This window comes from Vipera ursinii (genome assembly GCF_947247035.1).
Source record: "Vipera ursinii genome assembly, chromosome: 2".
Lineage (NCBI taxonomy): Eukaryota > Metazoa > Chordata > Lepidosauria > Squamata > Viperidae > Vipera > Vipera ursinii.
The window spans coordinates 265,290,973-265,309,732 of NC_139513.1; the positions used below are offsets into that span (position 1 = coordinate 265,290,973).

At 35.1% G+C, this 18,760-nt stretch overlaps 1 protein-coding gene across 3 annotated transcripts in view; it reads right to left on the reverse strand.

The window, feature by feature from the left end:
- MAST4 (microtubule associated serine/threonine kinase family member 4) overlaps positions 1–18,760 on the reverse strand; it is a 101,353-nt gene that overhangs the window by 33,326 nt on the left and 49,267 nt on the right. For 2 of the 3 annotated variants that reach the window (XM_083353799.1, XM_083353801.1), the window contains 7 exons: positions 13,501–13,658; positions 12,216–12,291; positions 11,544–11,753; positions 8,431–8,532; positions 7,006–7,138; positions 3,074–3,135; positions 2,093–2,178 (listed from right to left, as the gene is read on the reverse strand). In XM_083353799.1, coding sequence (XP_083209925.1) covers positions 2,093–2,178; positions 3,074–3,135; positions 7,006–7,138; positions 8,431–8,532; positions 11,544–11,753; positions 12,216–12,291; positions 13,501–13,658 — 827 coding nt within the window. Of the gene's footprint in view, positions 1–2,092; positions 2,179–3,073; positions 3,136–7,005; positions 7,139–8,430; positions 8,533–11,543; positions 11,754–12,215; positions 12,292–13,500; positions 13,659–14,529; positions 14,832–18,760 lie in introns of those variants that run through there. The other variant, XM_083353800.1, reaches the window with a different exon arrangement.

Sequence of the window (18,760 nt, forward strand, 5' to 3'; positions counted from 1 at the left end):
TTTCCCATCTACTTTAACCTAGACACTATATATAGTATTACCAAGTTCATTCATTTGGACTTCCAAGCAAATGCATACATTTTCATATAGAGTACTAAGTGGCCTTTCTAAGTGATTTTAGTCTTTTTGAACAAAGTATATCCTATACTTCAGTCAAGGTATCAAGCCCCATTCATCTCCATTATATCAATCAAATTATAATTGCATTATTTCATCAAGAATTGAAATTGTAACTTTTCTCACACAATCATTGAAATCAAAGCATATTTGTATGATGGTAGCAGTGTCCCGGGGTCATGTAATCACCATTTGTAACCTCCCCAGCAGGCTTCCAACAAGTAAAATGAAGGGGGAAGCTGGATTCACTTAACAACCATGTGATTCACTTAATGACTCCAGAAAAAAGGTCATAAATTGGGCATGGTCACATGATGATTCACCTAATGACCACATTGCTTAGTGATGGAAGCTTTGGTCCCAAGAGGAGTTGTAAATTGAGGGCTATCTTTACTAACTTCTTTTCACTGTATATATCTCTTCACCATCTTGGCAGCCTACCACTGAACCCATTTTAGTTTTTCAATGTCCTCTTTAGATGGTAGTGCCCAAAACTGGGCACAATATGCTAAATGGTCCTGACTAAAGCAGAGTGGGGTGAGTTCATTCAAGATTTCTCTTCCAAGGAATAAGAGGATGGATGACACCACCACCTATGTCCCCAGGGTTTTGTGCTTCCTTCATAAATATTCAGTCCTTTGCAGTATTCCGGCCCCGTGTGGATTAGAAGGGATGACTTATTATTACATATTTAATATGACTCAAAGTTTATTCAGTCACTAATCTTTGATTTGAGCAGGCAGCACACCTTATAAGCAAGCTGACAAGCATTTAATTTCATTCCTTGTAGTTTTATTTACCACCATGACTGTTTCATCTTCTGTCAGGATACAGCGGCATCTCCTTTGCCCTTCTGGGATCCAACATCCTTTCTTCTGTTCTTGCTGTCTTCATTCTTTTCTCTGAAAATGCCCAGCTTGATTCTTCTGTGAAGTCCTGAAAACTGTTTCTGAGTTCCAGCTGTGGGAAATAGTTTCTATGCAACTTGTTTCTAATTGCAACTCTCTGACTGCTTTTCCCTTTGACTCCCTTCCTTACAAAGAGTTGCTTGCTGTGTCAGTTCTTAAAGTCTCTTTTATTTGGTCTGATAAACCCCCAATTTTTTGTCATAGGAGGGACAATGACCATTACTTATTTCCACCAGTTAACATTTCATCAATGGTGCTAAAAACAGTTCATTTGCAGTAATTCAGTACTTCTGAATTACTCAGAAGTAAGTTCTTGGTGCCTGAGAAATTTTGTAGCCTAGGCGCTAACGTCGGTTGTTGTTGTTTTTGTAATTTTCCTACACATCCCAGGGCCTGATGGAAAACCACGGGAAGAATCTAGCTTAATCAGCTCTCAGGATGTACTTATTTTTACTTATTGACACATAAAACATATTTGCTTTGCCACCACAATAAATTTTTGCTGTCAGTTTCTATTCCAGAAATGTTTTCATTCTCAACCAATCTCTTAAAACAATGTCTCTCTTCATTTCCCTCAATTCCTATTCTCCGACTTCTGAGCTCTACCAGCAAATTTCTCTCTTTCCCATTCTCTATTCCACCAAGCTTCTTTCTCATTTCTCCTATACCTCCATGACAGCTGAAGTATGAAGTAGGGTATCCCCTTCAGACTTATGACTATGTCAGCCACACACTATTTATGCTTCACACAGCCACTAGCTCACCTCTCAATTACTTCATGGGGTTTTCTCTTCAGGATCACTGAAGAATGCTATAAAGCCACCGTGGCCATCTATTCCCTCTTTCCCTCTCCCTGGAATCATCCATTTTCATGAGAAAGAAATGACAAATGCATTTCATTTTAAACTTCATATAGGCTTCAGTACATTTCTTCTGACATTTCCCCACAGCGATATTTTTAGCATTCCTCCAAAAGAAATACAATTTTTGTGCACATTAAGAAAAATATACCAAGTTACAGAAAATTGTGAAACAAAACTCAGAGAATTTTGTTTATTTTTACTCACCCATATGCTCCATTGCTAATCAATTTAATTGTTTCAAAATCAGTTTCACGAGGCTTCCTCTTAAGTTTAAGTGATACATTAGAATTCTTCAAAATAAATAGAGGAAAATTATTACACAAGACACCAGCAATGGGGTTGTACAGAGTTTCAGACAAAGTTCAATAGATGGCATGAACATTTGTTGGCAACTGCTTGTCAAATGGTGCTTTTTCTTGAAATCATGCTGCAATTGATAAAGGCATGATCCTGGGATTAAAAACCTCTTAGCCTCTCTAAATATTGGCAAGTCTACATGAAAATCCCATAGATTGTGAAGAATCTTTTTCCATTCTCATCAAAAGCACCACCACAGGTCCTCTGTACTTTTAACCAATCCATTATATTTAGCAGATCTTCAGATACAGATAAACATTGTCTTTTCTGTAACACCCAGCAATATATTAGAAGCCATTATTTTATCAATTATATTTCCATTGTTTTAATTATTTGCATACTATGTTTTAGATATTACTTACAAAACATTTGACACCATCAGGTTTAACCATAATAAAACAATTATAATCAGTGTTAGGTGAGAAATGAAGTATCATCATTAAGAAGTAATACTTAATTTTTACTCTAAACTTATTTTTTGTTTTACAGCATTAGAGTTTTTATGTCTGTTTATATTATGCAGTATGTGGCAGTATGGATAAGACAACAATAATTTTTCAGTTGTTTAAAGAACACACAGACCCAGATTCAGATTGATATTCTTGTCTAATTTATTTTGTATGACAGATGAATATAAAAAACAGCCATTTCCCAAATAATATTAAACTAAAATATAGCTTGTTTTTCACTTAGCAATGACATATGCTGCTTATCATTAAGGATGAGCTAGTTCGTTATGATTGTTCCCATAACTTAAAAAATAATTTACATTATAAGTGAATTCAGCCAAGAAACTATTTATTTAATAGTAAGAGTATTTACACTGACCGGTTCATCTGTTTCTGGAGTTGCTGCTGCTCCACTGTCATAGTTAGTTAGCTGAGCTATTTCTATCAGAAAAAAGAATACAATTTTTAGAATAAAGTTTATGTAAGTTTTATTAGTTTTGTTTTATGTTTAGTTGTTTTATGTTACATTTTATGTTATGTAACGCACTATATCCTGGTCTGTAAGATGGAAAAAAAATTTAAGTGAGTTACAAAGAGATATAAACACTCAGGATCTTCTTAAGTGGTATCAACTTTTCACATCAAGATCCACTAAATTAAGATCAGTGTTAAGTTAGGTTCTATAATGTTCAAATGCACTAATATAAAACACAAATTAGGCTTTGAATGAACTGTTGTGTCACTAAGAATCAAAACTCGCTATCATCTATAGGCCTCTGCTGGCAAAACAGAGGGCGGGGACAACACATGCATCAACCTGGAGCTCCATTCGTGGCTGCAGAGGCCTTTTCCTAAAGGCCTCTGCCAACGAAATGGAGGCCAGGGATGATGCACGTGAGCATCAACGATCAGCTGCAGAAGAAGTAGTCCAGCAGTGGCCACTATCTTTGCCGCCACCTTGAGGTGAGGCAGGTATTGGGGTATGGAAGGAATGGCTGCCGGGACCCTGCGGTAAGCAGGTGAGGACGCATGGGGCAGCCCAATCCCCTCCCCCACCTGCCTTGTCTCACCTCGTGGTGGCAGCACCACAAACAACCAGATGGAATGGGCGGGTGTTCAGCTGTGCAGGCTCTTAACTAGGGCTTGTTTTGGTGGTAGGGCTTATATTAGGCACAGGCATAAAAATCAAGCTAGGGCTTATTTTCTGAATAGGTCTTATTTTTGGGAAAACAAAGTAATTCCCTCTGTGTCGATGCACTTACATTTATTCAGGTAATGCAATAATTCACATGACTAGAAAAAGACATTTATATGACGATCTCCATGTAAGTTATACCGGTGTTCTAAACTTTGTTATTGCATTACATATTTAAGTCACAGAAATAAATACAGAAACAGAAACTTAAAAAATAAATAAGTTTATTTGGTGGGTGTACAGAGGTATCCCTCGTGTTCATCAGCCAGTCAAAAGTTACAATGGCACTGAAAAAAGAAGACTTTCAACCATCACTGCAACCCCATGATCAAGGAATTGTGATCATAGGTTCTTGGCAAAAAGATCACACAATAGCTGCAGTGTCCCACCATCACATGACTGTCATTTGTGATTTTCCCTGCCAGCTTTCCACAAGCAAAGTTAATTCCGAAGCTGGCAGAAAAGGTCACAAGTCACTCAGATAAGTCAGTCACACTCTTCACTGCCTGGCAGCAGCTAGTCCTGGTCCTACTGTGCAGGAAACTTGCATATCCTCCCCCACCAGAGCATCAGCCACCCCGGCCCCGGTGTGTGACTGCCATACACCTTATCTTCATTCTCTGCTGGCCTGTTTATGAGTTGCCTGGGTCTCACTTAATGACCTATGATCCTTACTGAACAATGGCAATGTGAGCATGCCATCATCAAGCAATGCTGTCATCTGATGTGCCTTATGACCACATTGTTTAACGATTCTGGTTAATGATACCATCATTAACAGAGTTCTACCTATACACACAGTTACAAACACTGACAAAGAACTATTTGACTTTGAAACTGAAAGCAGAAAGAGAAACATCTAATCCCAGCAAATATAATATTCATAATCCAAAATGTAGTTTCCTTACAAATTTATAATAAATCACAACCTAAGTCAAACATGCCTGCAGGGTATTCTTTCAAACCAAACCCAGCATGTTTTTATTTAAGATGAAGGACACTTAGAACAAAAACATAAAACTTCAGATTAACTTTACTATCAATATATAAATGTGAAATTTTATTAGATAACTGCTGAGAAACAGCTTATGGTTTGCTTTTAATTTTCTAAAAACCAAGCCACTGTAATGTAGTTTGACAGTTTTGTCAATCCCTTATTTATATTCATAAATAGAAAATCAAAGTGGTTCAGTTATGTATCCTACTTTTGATAAAAATAACCATTATCTGAGAAGTACACATTATTTGTAAACAGTAGGTAGCAATAGAATAAAACCAAGTCAGCTTTTGAAGCTGAAAGCTAAAGAAGCATTTCGCAACGCCTGAAGACATTTTTTAAACTCATCTAAATACCATTAAACATCTGCTTTCTTATTTTATTGACTTAAACCATTTCTAAAGAGTCATAATTCAAAAAGGTAAAGATTTAATCTAAAAGCCACAGGGGAAAAATTTCAACCTGGGGAGCATTTCTGAAATGCAGTGACCACACTCCAATAAATGATGAATCTGCTATTTATTGCTTTTTATACAAAATAGTTTTATCTAGCATTATCTCCAAAAGCTGCATGCATCATTTATCTGAACAGAAACCATACCCAACAGACAAAAAAGTAAAAGATCCAATTTTAAGTCCAATTACTGAAAATTTTCATTGGAAACAAAGAAATGTATTATAAACTGGGGGAAAAATCAATGTCCTTCTTTAAAATGTGCTTTCATAACATAAATCATCAGCTGTAGTTTTGGCTATTATAAAATTCCCATAATACTGTACAATAAATAAAGCAGTAAAATTTATACTGATCCTATAGAAAAATTGAATACTCCCTTCTTACTATTTTAATTGTTGCATCAATTATTATACATGTATATAGCCAATTTATAATAACTAAGGAACATAATTCAGTGAAACCTAATTTCATTTTGCTCTGAGAAATTGTATTTACCTATAGATATATTTGTTTGGCTCATTCTAAAGCATGTAAGAATAATTGAGCAATGATACCATCTTGAATATGGAAGCTGAAATAATCAATATACTAATTTGGGACTTATTCAAATCTAAAACATGTAGACTACCATATTTAATTTAGATACATTATTAGAATGTGATGCTACAATGTGGGATAAATAGGCTGCATCACATTCAGACTAACACAACACATTTTCTTTTAAAAATGCACAAATAAAGACATTGTGGTTGAAATTCTGGGTTTGTAAAAACAATCAAAACGAATTGCGCCTTCTCTAATTTCAAAATACATTGAAGCTGTGATTGATTTCAAACATTTAGGGTGGAAGATGAGAGAAAATAAAGATATTATGATTCAAGCATGATATTTGAACCTCGATAATGCAATTTGTTTTGCCCTAGTGTAATTTATAAACCGATAAACCCATTATTGCTTGTTCAATAAACTATTGTTAATACTAATTAACCTAACATACAAATAAAACTATATTATCATGGATATCCATTTCCATAATGGCAAATAATATAAAGCATTAAGTCAAAATGTAAACATTCAATTTGACAATATACATGATTCTGAGTTAAGAGATTATGTGCAGAGTCAAGTACATTTGTGCCACATTCAATTTTACTATGAAACTAGTTTATTTTTATGAGACAGATGTTTTTGTTTGTTTTTCAATTTGTACTTCTACTTCCTTAATTGTCCAATAAATTCTTTCAGGTTTTTATGTGAAGATGATTAAAAATTGCCCCAATTATTTTTATTAATGTTTTGATGTGATCTATTACTAGATTTACATCATACTTCAGTATATCATGGCCTACAATCTGACCACATTTTCATTAATTCCAGCTTTGACAATATTGTTAAACATCTTACCCCAATATGCTTTGTTTTGCAAAAGCTGATACTAAGCTATAATTCATCAATTATTAACATGAACAAAGAGTGAGCTTAATCTTTTAGCTTCTTTTGTCTATGAAAGATCTTTTATTATTTTATAGGAGTTTGGTACTAAAATCACATGATTATCAGATACATATATTGAAATATACAAGATTAATAAAAATGGTAATACCAAAATTGGGTAAAATACAATAAATCAATTGTGATTATTACATTATTACATTATCATACCTTCCAAAGGATCCTTATTCAAACCCAGTTGACTTATGATATATCTAGGGATGTCGGTTTTAATGCCTTGCCCCTCTTTTGCATGGCCTTCTGCAGCTTCCAAAAGATAGTAAAATTCTTCAGGGTCAAACTCCTAATGGAAAAGAAGAAAACATGAATTGGAGATTTCACCCTTATTCCAGTATACATTAACTTCTTCCTGCAGGAAAAGAACCATGTCTGTTTTATGGTTGCTATTATTTTTTATTAATTCTTTATAAAAACAACTTTATGTACAGCAATTCCATGTTACAAATATGACAACTACTATATAGACATATGTTTTGCAATGGAGAGTGAGTAGAAATTGGAATTACACTTAATGTCTTCTCCCAAAAAAGTCCTCAATATATTTTAATAGGAACTTCTAAAAATCAATAAAACTAAAAGGAAGACTAGAATAGTTTAAAGGAATACAGAGACTACCATGCTGCAGACAGCATGGAAAAGTAACTTAGTAAGTGAATCTATCCTGTGCATACTGTATTTATGCATCCTACAGTAACTGTGGGGTCTTTGGTGCTCTCTGAACATGGTTGTTTTCTTGCAGATGTGCATGGATGATGTTACTTAGTTGGGTAATGAAATATTTATGGACCATAAAGAAACCCTTCCAAGGCAATTTACTCATACATAATTACCTGCAAACTCTAAAGTGTAAAAGGTAACAGTGAATTATATGGAATTTGATTGTTATTTTAACATTCCCCAGATCATCTGATGATTACATTCCTTTGTTCCTTAGTTATTCAATCCAATCGTTTTTTTTAAAAAATAGATACGTAATTTCAAGTTAAATTGCACACTGTATTCATTCTCTAAAATTACTGTGCATTTTTAATTTACCAAATTTTTTACATATTTCTTAGTTGAAATTTTATGTGTAATAGATCTATTTAGACCTCGATGCTATCATAAGCATGTACACAGATATATCCTGATGCAGGAAATAAGTAATATGGTTTGTCCCTAATATAAGACAGTTATTACCTGCTTCTGGCAGTATCTGGGTCTTAATCAAAGGCCCAATTTTTCTTCAAGGTATTGTCATGTTTTTAAGCAAATGTATCAGAACAATGCTAGCAGATTCATCACTTCCTCACTGATATTACCATACGATTGGCAGACTCTAAAGAGCCTGGAAATCCAGTATTTGCTCTGAACATTTATTAGATATATATTAAATCAGCTGTAATAAAATTGTCCTATTTTCAGCCAGACCCATGGAAAGTCCTCTCATCATTATTAATACAGAAAGTTGCTCACTTTTTTGGACAGGTATATATTTAATGCTATTTAAGTTTAATCAATATATGAATATCTATGTTTATTTATATGCCTTACTTTACTGACTATCAAAGTTATTTAAAGCAAACATAATCTTACCAAACATTCAAGTAAACGAGCAGGCCGTGCAATTACAATAAGTATTTTTCGGACAAGCTGTTTAATAAATGCTAGTTCTCCACTTTCTGATCGTTCTTGAGCCTGTTAAAGAGGCATTAAAATAGTCTTCATATTAAACAAGGACACAAAGAAACATTATTAATATGATAGATTAAATATAATGAATTAAATAAACTATATATTATTTCAACATAACATGTCAACCATCTTGAACATTCAAGAAAGCCAATATATTTGTATGTGAATTATTACCATTTAGCATAAATTATTAACTGATATTTACCATTTATCATTTGTTTGATTTCTATGGTATAGGAATGACTGCCTAGAGACAAACATCTAAGTTCAAATTAACAATGAAAGCTAGAAAACAAATTATAGAAACAGACACAGTGTGAAAGGAGCCTAATGATTTGATCAATTAGGGCAGTTTTACTACAATGTGTACCCCAGAAAATCTGATTATGGCCCTAAAAGCACTTTTAAATTTAGAGAAGAAACAATAAATGAATGATCTAAGTCAGGGGACCCCAACCCCCGGTCCGTGGACTGGTACTGGCTGCATCATGCCAGCAATTGGGCCACACAAACAAGCAAAGTCCCACCCACAGGATGCAGGCAACACACAAAACCATGCGCCCCCCGGTCCATGGGAAAAATCTCTCTCTAAATAACCGGTCCCTAGTGTCCAAAAGGTTGGGGACCTCTGATCTAAGTCATAGGTCCCCAATCTTTTGGGCACCAGGGATCTGACCCTTGGAGAGAGGTTTTTCCATGGTCCATAGGGGCTGTAGGTTTGCATGCTGCTTGCATCCCACAGATGCAGTTTCACTGGTTTGTGCAGACTGATTTAAGGCATGCCACGGACCAGTACCGGTCCACAGATCAGGGACTGGGGACCCCTGATCTAAGTGAGTAAAGGGGGGGTCCCCGATATTTTGCATCCAAAAACTGTCTTGTAAGACTAGACTTCCAGAAGTCTAATAAATGCACACACACATGTTTTTTCCTGGGTGAAATATTCTTACATGCCTTTGTTCATATCTCAAGAAGACACTTATTTGCTTCACTTCAAAGCAGTTGTAAGACAAAATTCAAAATATACTACTTACAGCCCACAATAATTATTTCTATATGGAGTTGAATTAAACAGATCACAAGTCACTCCTAGACATTTGGTTTTAAAACATTTGTATTGTTCATGCATAAAAAGTTTATAAATATTTATAATTAAGATAAAAATAACAGATTTTGAATAATTTAATTAGGTTTGAATTCAGCTTTTCCGAGCATTAATTAAAATAATAGGAGAAATGGGTAAATCGTTTTAACTGTCAAAATTTCAGACAGTTGGTCTACTAAATGCTACATACTTAATATATTACTATTGGTATCAAAGGCTTAAATGAAACACTAGATGAAACTATAAACAATGCTTTTGTGAAGTGAAAAAAATGCCAACAATAAAACTCAGTTAACCTTGACCTGAGAACTACTGAAATGTCAGCTAAACACAACTGTTCAGATGCCTTGTGACTTCCATAGGCCATTCATTGCAATCACAATGTGCCAAGCAGCAGGGGACACAGCCATCTACTGAATGTCACAGCTGCGGACTGACTGAAATGCATCACCAAAATACTAAACCGTATTCCCACAGTCTAGTTCCCAAAACAGCAGGCTTTCCTGCAAAACTGCATGGTTTACAAACACAGTAAATCAGACAGGAAATAGAGGATACATAAATGAAAGCCATAAAAGTGCCATTTGATTCTAAAGATACTGTTTATAAACGTGCTTTGAAATTAGTAGTAACCCTATCCATAAATTAAGAACATCAAAATCATTCCACTGAATTAAAGGATTAGGTAAAAACTGCAGCATTATTAAAATATCTCTTTCTTCTTACTGATGTACCACACGAAGCCATCTTTTTTCAGAAATACTTGTTTACATTGTATTGGAATGGGTAACATAGACTCATTTGTCTATAAAATATAGAAACAAATATTCCTATTGGTCAAATACACTGACCAATAGTATACTTCCAAAAGTATGAAATCTTCGTGAATTTTACTCATAAATTTTAAACATCTAAAGAATATTAACTAGCAGAGTGATTGACAATGATTCCATTACAAAGAAAAGTCTTGAAAAACCGTAATGCCTCAAATGTCCATACTAAGGAATTAAGGAGCAAACGTACTGTTTTTATAATACACTAAATGGATTAGAAATAGTAACTACTACATTCTATGTACCATATATATGTTCTATCAAAGAAATCTTTCTTCTTTAATTAAAGATTGGGGTTGTTTTTTATGATAGTTTCAAATGTGTCTTATCTTTCAGAATCAGAATTCTATCAGAATTTTAGAAATCCCATAAAGTACATTGAAATTTAAGAAGTTTTTACCATTATCTCAAAATCGTTCTTAACCATTTCCTTCTTTCATCTAATTTGAAGGAAAATTAAATAGTTTGTATGCAATTTTGGAAAGTTAGCAATCATAACATAGTCTCTTTCTTGTATTTCTGTTACACTTTTAATAATAGAATTAATTCAGTTAAACAAAAGATACTTGATTTTTACATAGAAAAGTCCATTTAAGCTGAAGCACAGAATGAATATGTATATTATATAGGTTCAGCTCCTTTATAAACCAATTATTTCCAAACTTGAAGATCCCTACAGCAGCTGCTAAGGTCATTAAATTGAACATTTTAAAGAGCTATATATATTTAAACATTATTTTATAAAACTGTGGAAGGGCATAAATATTTTAAAAACTCTATTTTTAAATCGAGAACCTGTTTGGTGTAGTGGTTAAGGCATCGGTCTAGAAACCAGGAGACAGAGTTCTCGTCTGGCCTTAAGCATATAAGCCAGCTGGGTGACCTTGGGCCGGTCACTCTCTTTCAGCCCTAGGAAGAAGCAATGGAAAACCATTTCTGGAAAAAAAACTTGCTGAGAAAATAGCTATTCTCACACTACTCCAGACAGCTATCAGGAGTAAGCCGTGACTTGAAGGCACAAAATAGATAAATAAACAAAATGTGCTTAGCATAAATGAAACTTTAATTGATCATACTTCTTGTAGGAGCTTATCCAATTTATGCTGTAATTCAAAGAAATATCGTGAAGTAATAAGACCCTGATGAGATTTATCCAAGCAATCACGACCCAGTTCAATGATCTGATGGTGGGTGAAGCTGAGCACTCCATCTGCCAAGGGAAGGATGTTCTCAGGAGAATGGTTGGTGATAATTTCCTGAAGCCTTTCTTCCATCTGAGCAGTAGCCTGTATAATATATGTTTTATAGACTTAATCAAGGTATTAATGAACTTAAGCTTCTAAATCAAAATTTGCACAAAAGCATATGCAAAAACTGATTCCAAGAAGTTTACTTTTAAATTATAAACAACATTTTGAACTTAATCAGATATTAGTAATAAAGCTAGAAAGGGTCACAAAAAATTTAAAACCATATTTAAAATATAAAGCCACAAAGCAGGAATTGTACACCATATAGGGACTTACTGATTACAGACACATTTTCCTGCTATGTTAATTAGGACATTTTTACAATTTAATACTAAAATAAATGTCAAAAGTTACTGCTTTAAGTTTTTTGGAACTTAAAAGAGCAAAACTATTTGGGTTTATTTTAATCTGATGTATTAAGTACAACAGAAAACACTGTTTTTCCATATGGTTTTCTTGTGAAAGTTAGTATTAGATATAATTTGTATTCTTTATTACCTTGGGAAACCTTTCTTTGTACACATGGTTCATCATAATAATTTCGTGATCACAGCAGGCAGGAGGACGTCCAGGACTGAAAGCAAAGAAATTAACCTTTGAATCTCATTCTAAATTAACTTAAAATTTTAGACTATTATTAAGCCATTATTTCACTATTATTAAGCCATTATTTCATGAACCATTCAATTCATTTTTTGTGATTTCTCCACGATTTGGCATGCCTGGAGGCCAAGACTAAGAATTTTGTAGGTATACTGTATTTTTAATCAGGAAAATTATTCTAGTTAAAGAAAATATTGGCATGTATACACAAACACGTACACACTCACAATCACAAAATTAATAGTAGGAGGTGGACTTTTATTTATTCCAAATTTAAAATGTTAATCAAAGTACTTAATGAGCAACTTATAAATCCATCAAAACAAAAATGAAATCATCAATATTTACGTTTTCTCACTTACATTAAAATTCCTTCCCATCATACAGAATGTATTATGGCAAGACCTGATTATAAAACATAAGCTTACCTGTGTCAATATAGCCCTGTCTTGTCAAACAATATTTCTTTTTCCCATTCATCCAAAATCTATATACTTCCATTAAATTCTGATTAAATTAATAGATGATACCAGAGAAATCGGATCAGGGTTCACTGCATGCTTACATTAGATTGACTTGGTTATACTGACACACAAATTACAGTCCCCTGTTCAATTATATTGTGCTGCTATTCAACAAAATCAAAGTAGTGAACCACAAACATGAGAATAGCTTTTGCCTGCAAAACCTCTATTCCATACACTGTATTCCATTAATCATGAATATAGTGTTTTATTAAAACGTATAAAGTACTTGCATGTTTTACTAACAAAATATATTTACCTATGTTTTTCTTTAAATTTGGACATTTCAAATAATTTATATTGTCATTCAATATATTTTTCATGTATTTTTCAGATAAGATATATTTAATCAATTTTTCTAATGTCCATTGAAAATCATGTTTCTAAAGAATATTAAACTAGAAATTCACTGAAATAAAAATTATGAGCTTAACAGTAAAAATCTAGACCTTGTACAGATACTGCAGAATTATACATTGAAAAATACATTTTGGAATCTATTATCCTTTTTAAACAACAATATAAACCATGACAGATTATTTTTTTTGGCATTTCATAAGCATAACAACATTGTTTGTGTGTGTGTGTATTTGGATCATTTTCACAATTTCCTATATCAAGATACATGTTATACTTCTAAAAAAAAGTCAACCTACCTGAGGCTTCTGGATCGTGGCCTCATTTGAGTGGTCCTACATCTATTATCACTAGCAATACTTTCAGTAGCACAGAAATGTTTAGATAAAAAATGAAGTTCGTCTGGCGTTGGCTGATATGGTAACTGGTGTAACTTCTCTTGGGAAGAACAGGATGACTACAATAAAAATGTAAATATTAATGTGTACCAATATTCAAAATAAAAATCTTCTCACTTCTTATCAACAATATTACAGTATACCAACAAGTTTCTTTTTACATGTAAATCTACAATATTGCATTTCTAATACAATTTGCTATAACAACAGTTGTTGTTGTTGTTAGCTGCAAAGTCATGTCCGACCCATCGCGACCCTATGGACAACATTCCTCCAGGCCTTCCTGTCCTCTACCATCTTCTGGAGTCCATTTAAGCTCACGCCTACTGCTTCAGTGACTCTATCCAGCCACCTCATTCTCTGTTGTCCACTTATTCTCTTGCCCTCAATCTTTCCCAGCATTAGGCTCTTCTCCAGTGAGTCCTTCCTTCTCATTAGGTGGCCAAAGTATTTGAGTTTTAGCTTCAGGATCTGGCCTTCTAAAGAGCAGTCAGGGTTGATCTCCTCTAGGACTGACCGGTTTGATCGCCTTGCAGTCCAAGGGACTCGCAGGAGTCTTCTCCAGCACCATAGTTCAAAGGCCTCAATTCTTTGGCGCTCAGCCTTTCTTATGGTCCAAATTTCACTGCCATACATTGCAACTGGGAAGACCATAGCCTTGACTATATGCACTTTTGTTGACAGGGTGATGTCTCTGCTTTTTAGTGTGCTGTCTAGATTTGCCATGGCATTCCTCCCCAGGAGCAAACGTCTTTTAATTTCTTGGCTACAGTCCCCATCTGCAGTGATCTTGGAGCCCAGGAAAATAAAATCTGTCACTACCTCCATTTCTTCCCCATCTATTTGCCAGGAATTGAGAGGGCCGGATGCCATGATCTTGCTTTTCTTAATGTTAAGTTACAAGCCAACGTTTGCACTCTACTTCCTCACCTGAAACACGAGGGTCCTTAGTTCTTCTTCACTTTCTGCCATTAGAGTGGTATCATCTGCATATCTTAGGTTGTTGATATTTCTTCCGGCAATCTTAATTCCAACTTGTGATTCATCTAGCCCTGCTTTTCTCATGATGTGCTCTGCATATAAGTTAAATAGGCAGGGCGACAGTATACAGCCTTGCCGGACTCCTTTCCCAATTTTGAATCAATCAGTGGTTCCGTGTCCAGTTCTCACTGTTGCTTCTTGGCTCACATATAGGTTTCTCAAGAGACAAATAAGATGGTCTGGTACACCAATTTCTTTAAGAACTTGCCACAGTTTGTTATGATCCACACAATCAAAGGCTTTAGCACAGTCAATGAAGCAGAAGTAAATGTTTTTCTGGAACTCTCTAGCTTTCTCCATGATCCAGCGTATGTTGACAATTTGAACTCTAGTTCCTCTGCCTCTTCGAACACCTACCTGTACTTCTGGTAGTTCTCGATCCACATACTGCTGGAGTCTAGCTTGTAGGATTTTAAGCATAACTTTACTAGCATGAGAAATGAGTGCAATGGTGCGATAGTTTGAACATTCTTTGGCACTGCCTTTCTTTGGAATTGTAATGTAAACTGAACTTTTCCAATCCTGTGGCCACTGTTGAGTTTTCCAAATTTGCTGGCAAATTGTGTGTAGCACTTTTACTGCATCGTCTTTTAAGATTTTGAATAGCTCAGCTGGAATAATGTCACCTCCACTAGCTTTGTTGTTGCTCAGCTTTTCTTAGGCCCACTTCACTTCACATTCTAGGATGTCTGGCTCGAGGTCAGTGACCACCTCATTGTGATTATCAGGGATGTTAAGCTCATTCTTGTATAGTTGTGTAATTTTGCCATCTCTTCTTATTCTCTTCTGCCTCTGTTTGGTCCCTAACATTTTGGTCCTTTATCATGCCCATTTTTGCATTACACGTTCCCTTCATTGCTCCAATTTTCTTGAAAAGATCTCTGGTTCTCCCTATTCTATTGTTTTCTTCTATTTCTTTGCACTGTTCATTCAAGAAGGCATTCTTATCTCTTCTAGCTATTCTCTGGAATTCTGCATTCAGTTGGGTGTATCTTTCTTTTTCTCCTTTGCCTTTCGCTTCCCTCAACTATTTGCAAAGCTTCCTCAGACAGCCATTTTGCTTTCTTGCATTTCTTTTTCTTTGGGATGGTTTTAGTTGCTACCTCTTGTACAATGTTGCGAACCTCTGTCCATAGTTCTTCAGGCACTCTATCAGATCTAATTCCTTAAATCTATTTGTCACCTCTACTGTATATTCAACAGGGATATGATTTAATTCATACCTGAGTGGCCTAGTGCTTTTCCCTTTCTTCAGTTTAAGCCTAAACTTTGCAACGAGAAGCTCATGGTCTGAGCCACAGTCAGCTCCTGGTCTTGTTTTTACTGACTGTATAGAGCTTCTCCATCTTTGGCTGCAGAGCATATACTCTATCTGATTTCTGAGTTGACCGTCTGGTGATGTCCATGTGTAGAGCCGTCTCTTGGGTTGTTGGAAAAGAGTGTTTGCTATGACCATCATATTCTCTTGAGAAAATTCTATCAGCCTGTGCCCTGCTTCATTTTGTATGCCAAGGCCAAACTTGCTTGTTATTCTGGTTATCTTTTGGCTTCCTACTTTAGCATTCCAATCCCCCATGATGGTAAGGACATCATTTTTTGGTGTTAGTTCTGTAAGGTGCTGTAGGGCTTCATAGAACTGGTCAATTTCATCCTCTTCAGCAGTGGTGGTTGGGGCATAGACTTGGGCTACTGTGATACTGAATGGTTTCCCTTGGATTCGAACTGAGATCATTCAGTCATTTTGAGGATTGTATCCCAGTATTGCTATTCCTACTCTTTTATTGACTATGAAGGCTACTCCATTTCTTCTGAGGGATTCTTGCCCGCAGTAGTATACCTGATGGTCATCTGAATTAAATTCACCCATTCCTGTCCATTTTAGTTTGCTGATTCCTAAGATGTCGATGTTCAGTCTTGTCATCTCTGTTTTGACCACATCCAGCTTTCCTTGATTCATGGATCTTGATTCAGGTTCCTATGGAGAAAAAATCTTTACAGCATCGGACTTTCCTTTCACCACCAGACACATCCATAGCTGAGCGTCCTTTCGGCTTTGGCCCAGTGAACTTCATTCTTTCTGGTGCTACTAGTACTAGCCCTCTGCTCTTCCCCAGTAGCATATTGGACGCCTTCCGACCTGAGGGGCTCATCTTCCAGTGTCATATCGTTTTGCCTTTTGGTACTGTCCATAGGGTTTTCATGGCAAAGATACTGGAGTGGGTTGCCATTTCCTTCTCCAGTGGATCACGTTTTGTCAGAACTCTCTGCTATGACCTTTCCGTCTTGGGTGGCCCTGCACGGCATAGCTCATAGCTTCATTGAATTACGCAAGCCCCTTCGCCACGACAAGGCAGTAATCCATGAAGGGGATAACAACAGGAACATGTGGTAAATAAAAGCACTTGGAATTCAAATTCACAAGTTAAAACATTTGCTTCCTGAAAAATTACTCTTATTTATAATTTTGTTTAAAAATATTCAAAAAACAACTTTGAAAAAAGTTGTTAATGAAAAACAGATTTTCTCTTAATTATATGTTTACTATCCATACATATTCTAGTGAAATAAACTTTGTTCAGTTTCAAATTGATGAGTATTTAGTGGAGAACAATCTCTTTAATGCCACATAATGCAAAATCTATCTGGAAATGTCTTACCAAAGCACTTCATTATAAGATTTTTCTAAAAATTTTAAAATAGCAGAATTTGACAAAATGAAAAAACCTAACAATGAAATGTAATTAATTATAATTGCTTCTGTTTCTTTTGAATACTGTTCATCCTATAAATAAATATTAACAAATTTGAATAATTAAGATAGTATCCCATAACACTTAAAAACCAAGCATATTTTTCCAATGAATATGGCACTTTATTAAAATATGAGTTTATTTCCAGGAAATTAATTCAAATTTGTCAATGTAAAAATGATTACTTAATGGTTAATGCAGCATTAAATCTTGGGTAGATAATAAAAGATTAGAGAAAATGTCATTCAATTTTCATCACTTACCTTCTTTTTAGAGTGAATTATTCAAAATACTTTACTTGGATGGACTAATCTATCAGCTGTATATTTAGGTCACTTAAATCTCTGTATCATTTAACAACGTGTTCCAAAATTCTATTTAAGGTGATTGAAATTCTCACTATCATAGCCAGATTGTGACTATATAAGAATAAATACTCCTTCCTATATCATGACATATATTTATTTATTTATTACAAGTTTTCAGATTCATATTGTTCAGTTATAAACCTTTTTGGATAGGTTTGTTGAGGATAGCTGCTAACCTACACTGTCAACATAGAAACCACAGACTTCTTCAGCACTTCCTTTCTAATGGATCGAAAGAAAAGAAGCAGTTATAGGTCATTAAGCTACTCAGTACTGAAATCATGCTAAGTATTTAATTTAAATCAGATAAATTACATTTTATTTAATAATGTTTGCTAGAATTCTTAGAAAATAAAGAATAAAGATTCTGTCTAGTTTTGTGGCGGTCACAGAAATAAGTGGTAAAAATGTGCAAAATATTTTAAGTTCAAATTGTATGGAAAGCAAAATGCCCTGCTTTGACCTTGAAAATAGCTGCTATTTTGATTTTATTCAAAATGTTGGGTAAAAATGGTTGGACCTTGGAATGTGCTGTGCATTTCTGATATTTTAATACAGAAATTTGTTATTGTTGTTAGCTGTGAACTCGTGTCCGACCCATCACGACCCCATGGACAACGTTCCTCCAGGCCTTCCTGTCCTCTACCATCTTCTGGAGTTCATTTAAGCTCACACGTACTACTTCAGTGACTCCATCCAGCCACCTCATTCTCTGTCGTCCCCTTCGTCTCTTGCCCTCAATCTTTCCCAGCATTAGGCTCTTCTCCAGTGAGTCCTTCCTTCTCATTAGGTGGCCAATGTATTTGAATTTTAGCTTCAGAATCTGACCTTCTAAAGAGCAGTCAGGGTTGATCTCCTCTAGGACTGACCGGTTTGATCGCCTTGCAGTCCAAGGGACTCACAGGAGTCTTCTCCAGCACCATAGTTCAATTCTTTGGCGTTCAGCCTTTCTTATGGTCCAGCTTTCACTGCCATACATTGCAACTGGAAAGACCATAGCCT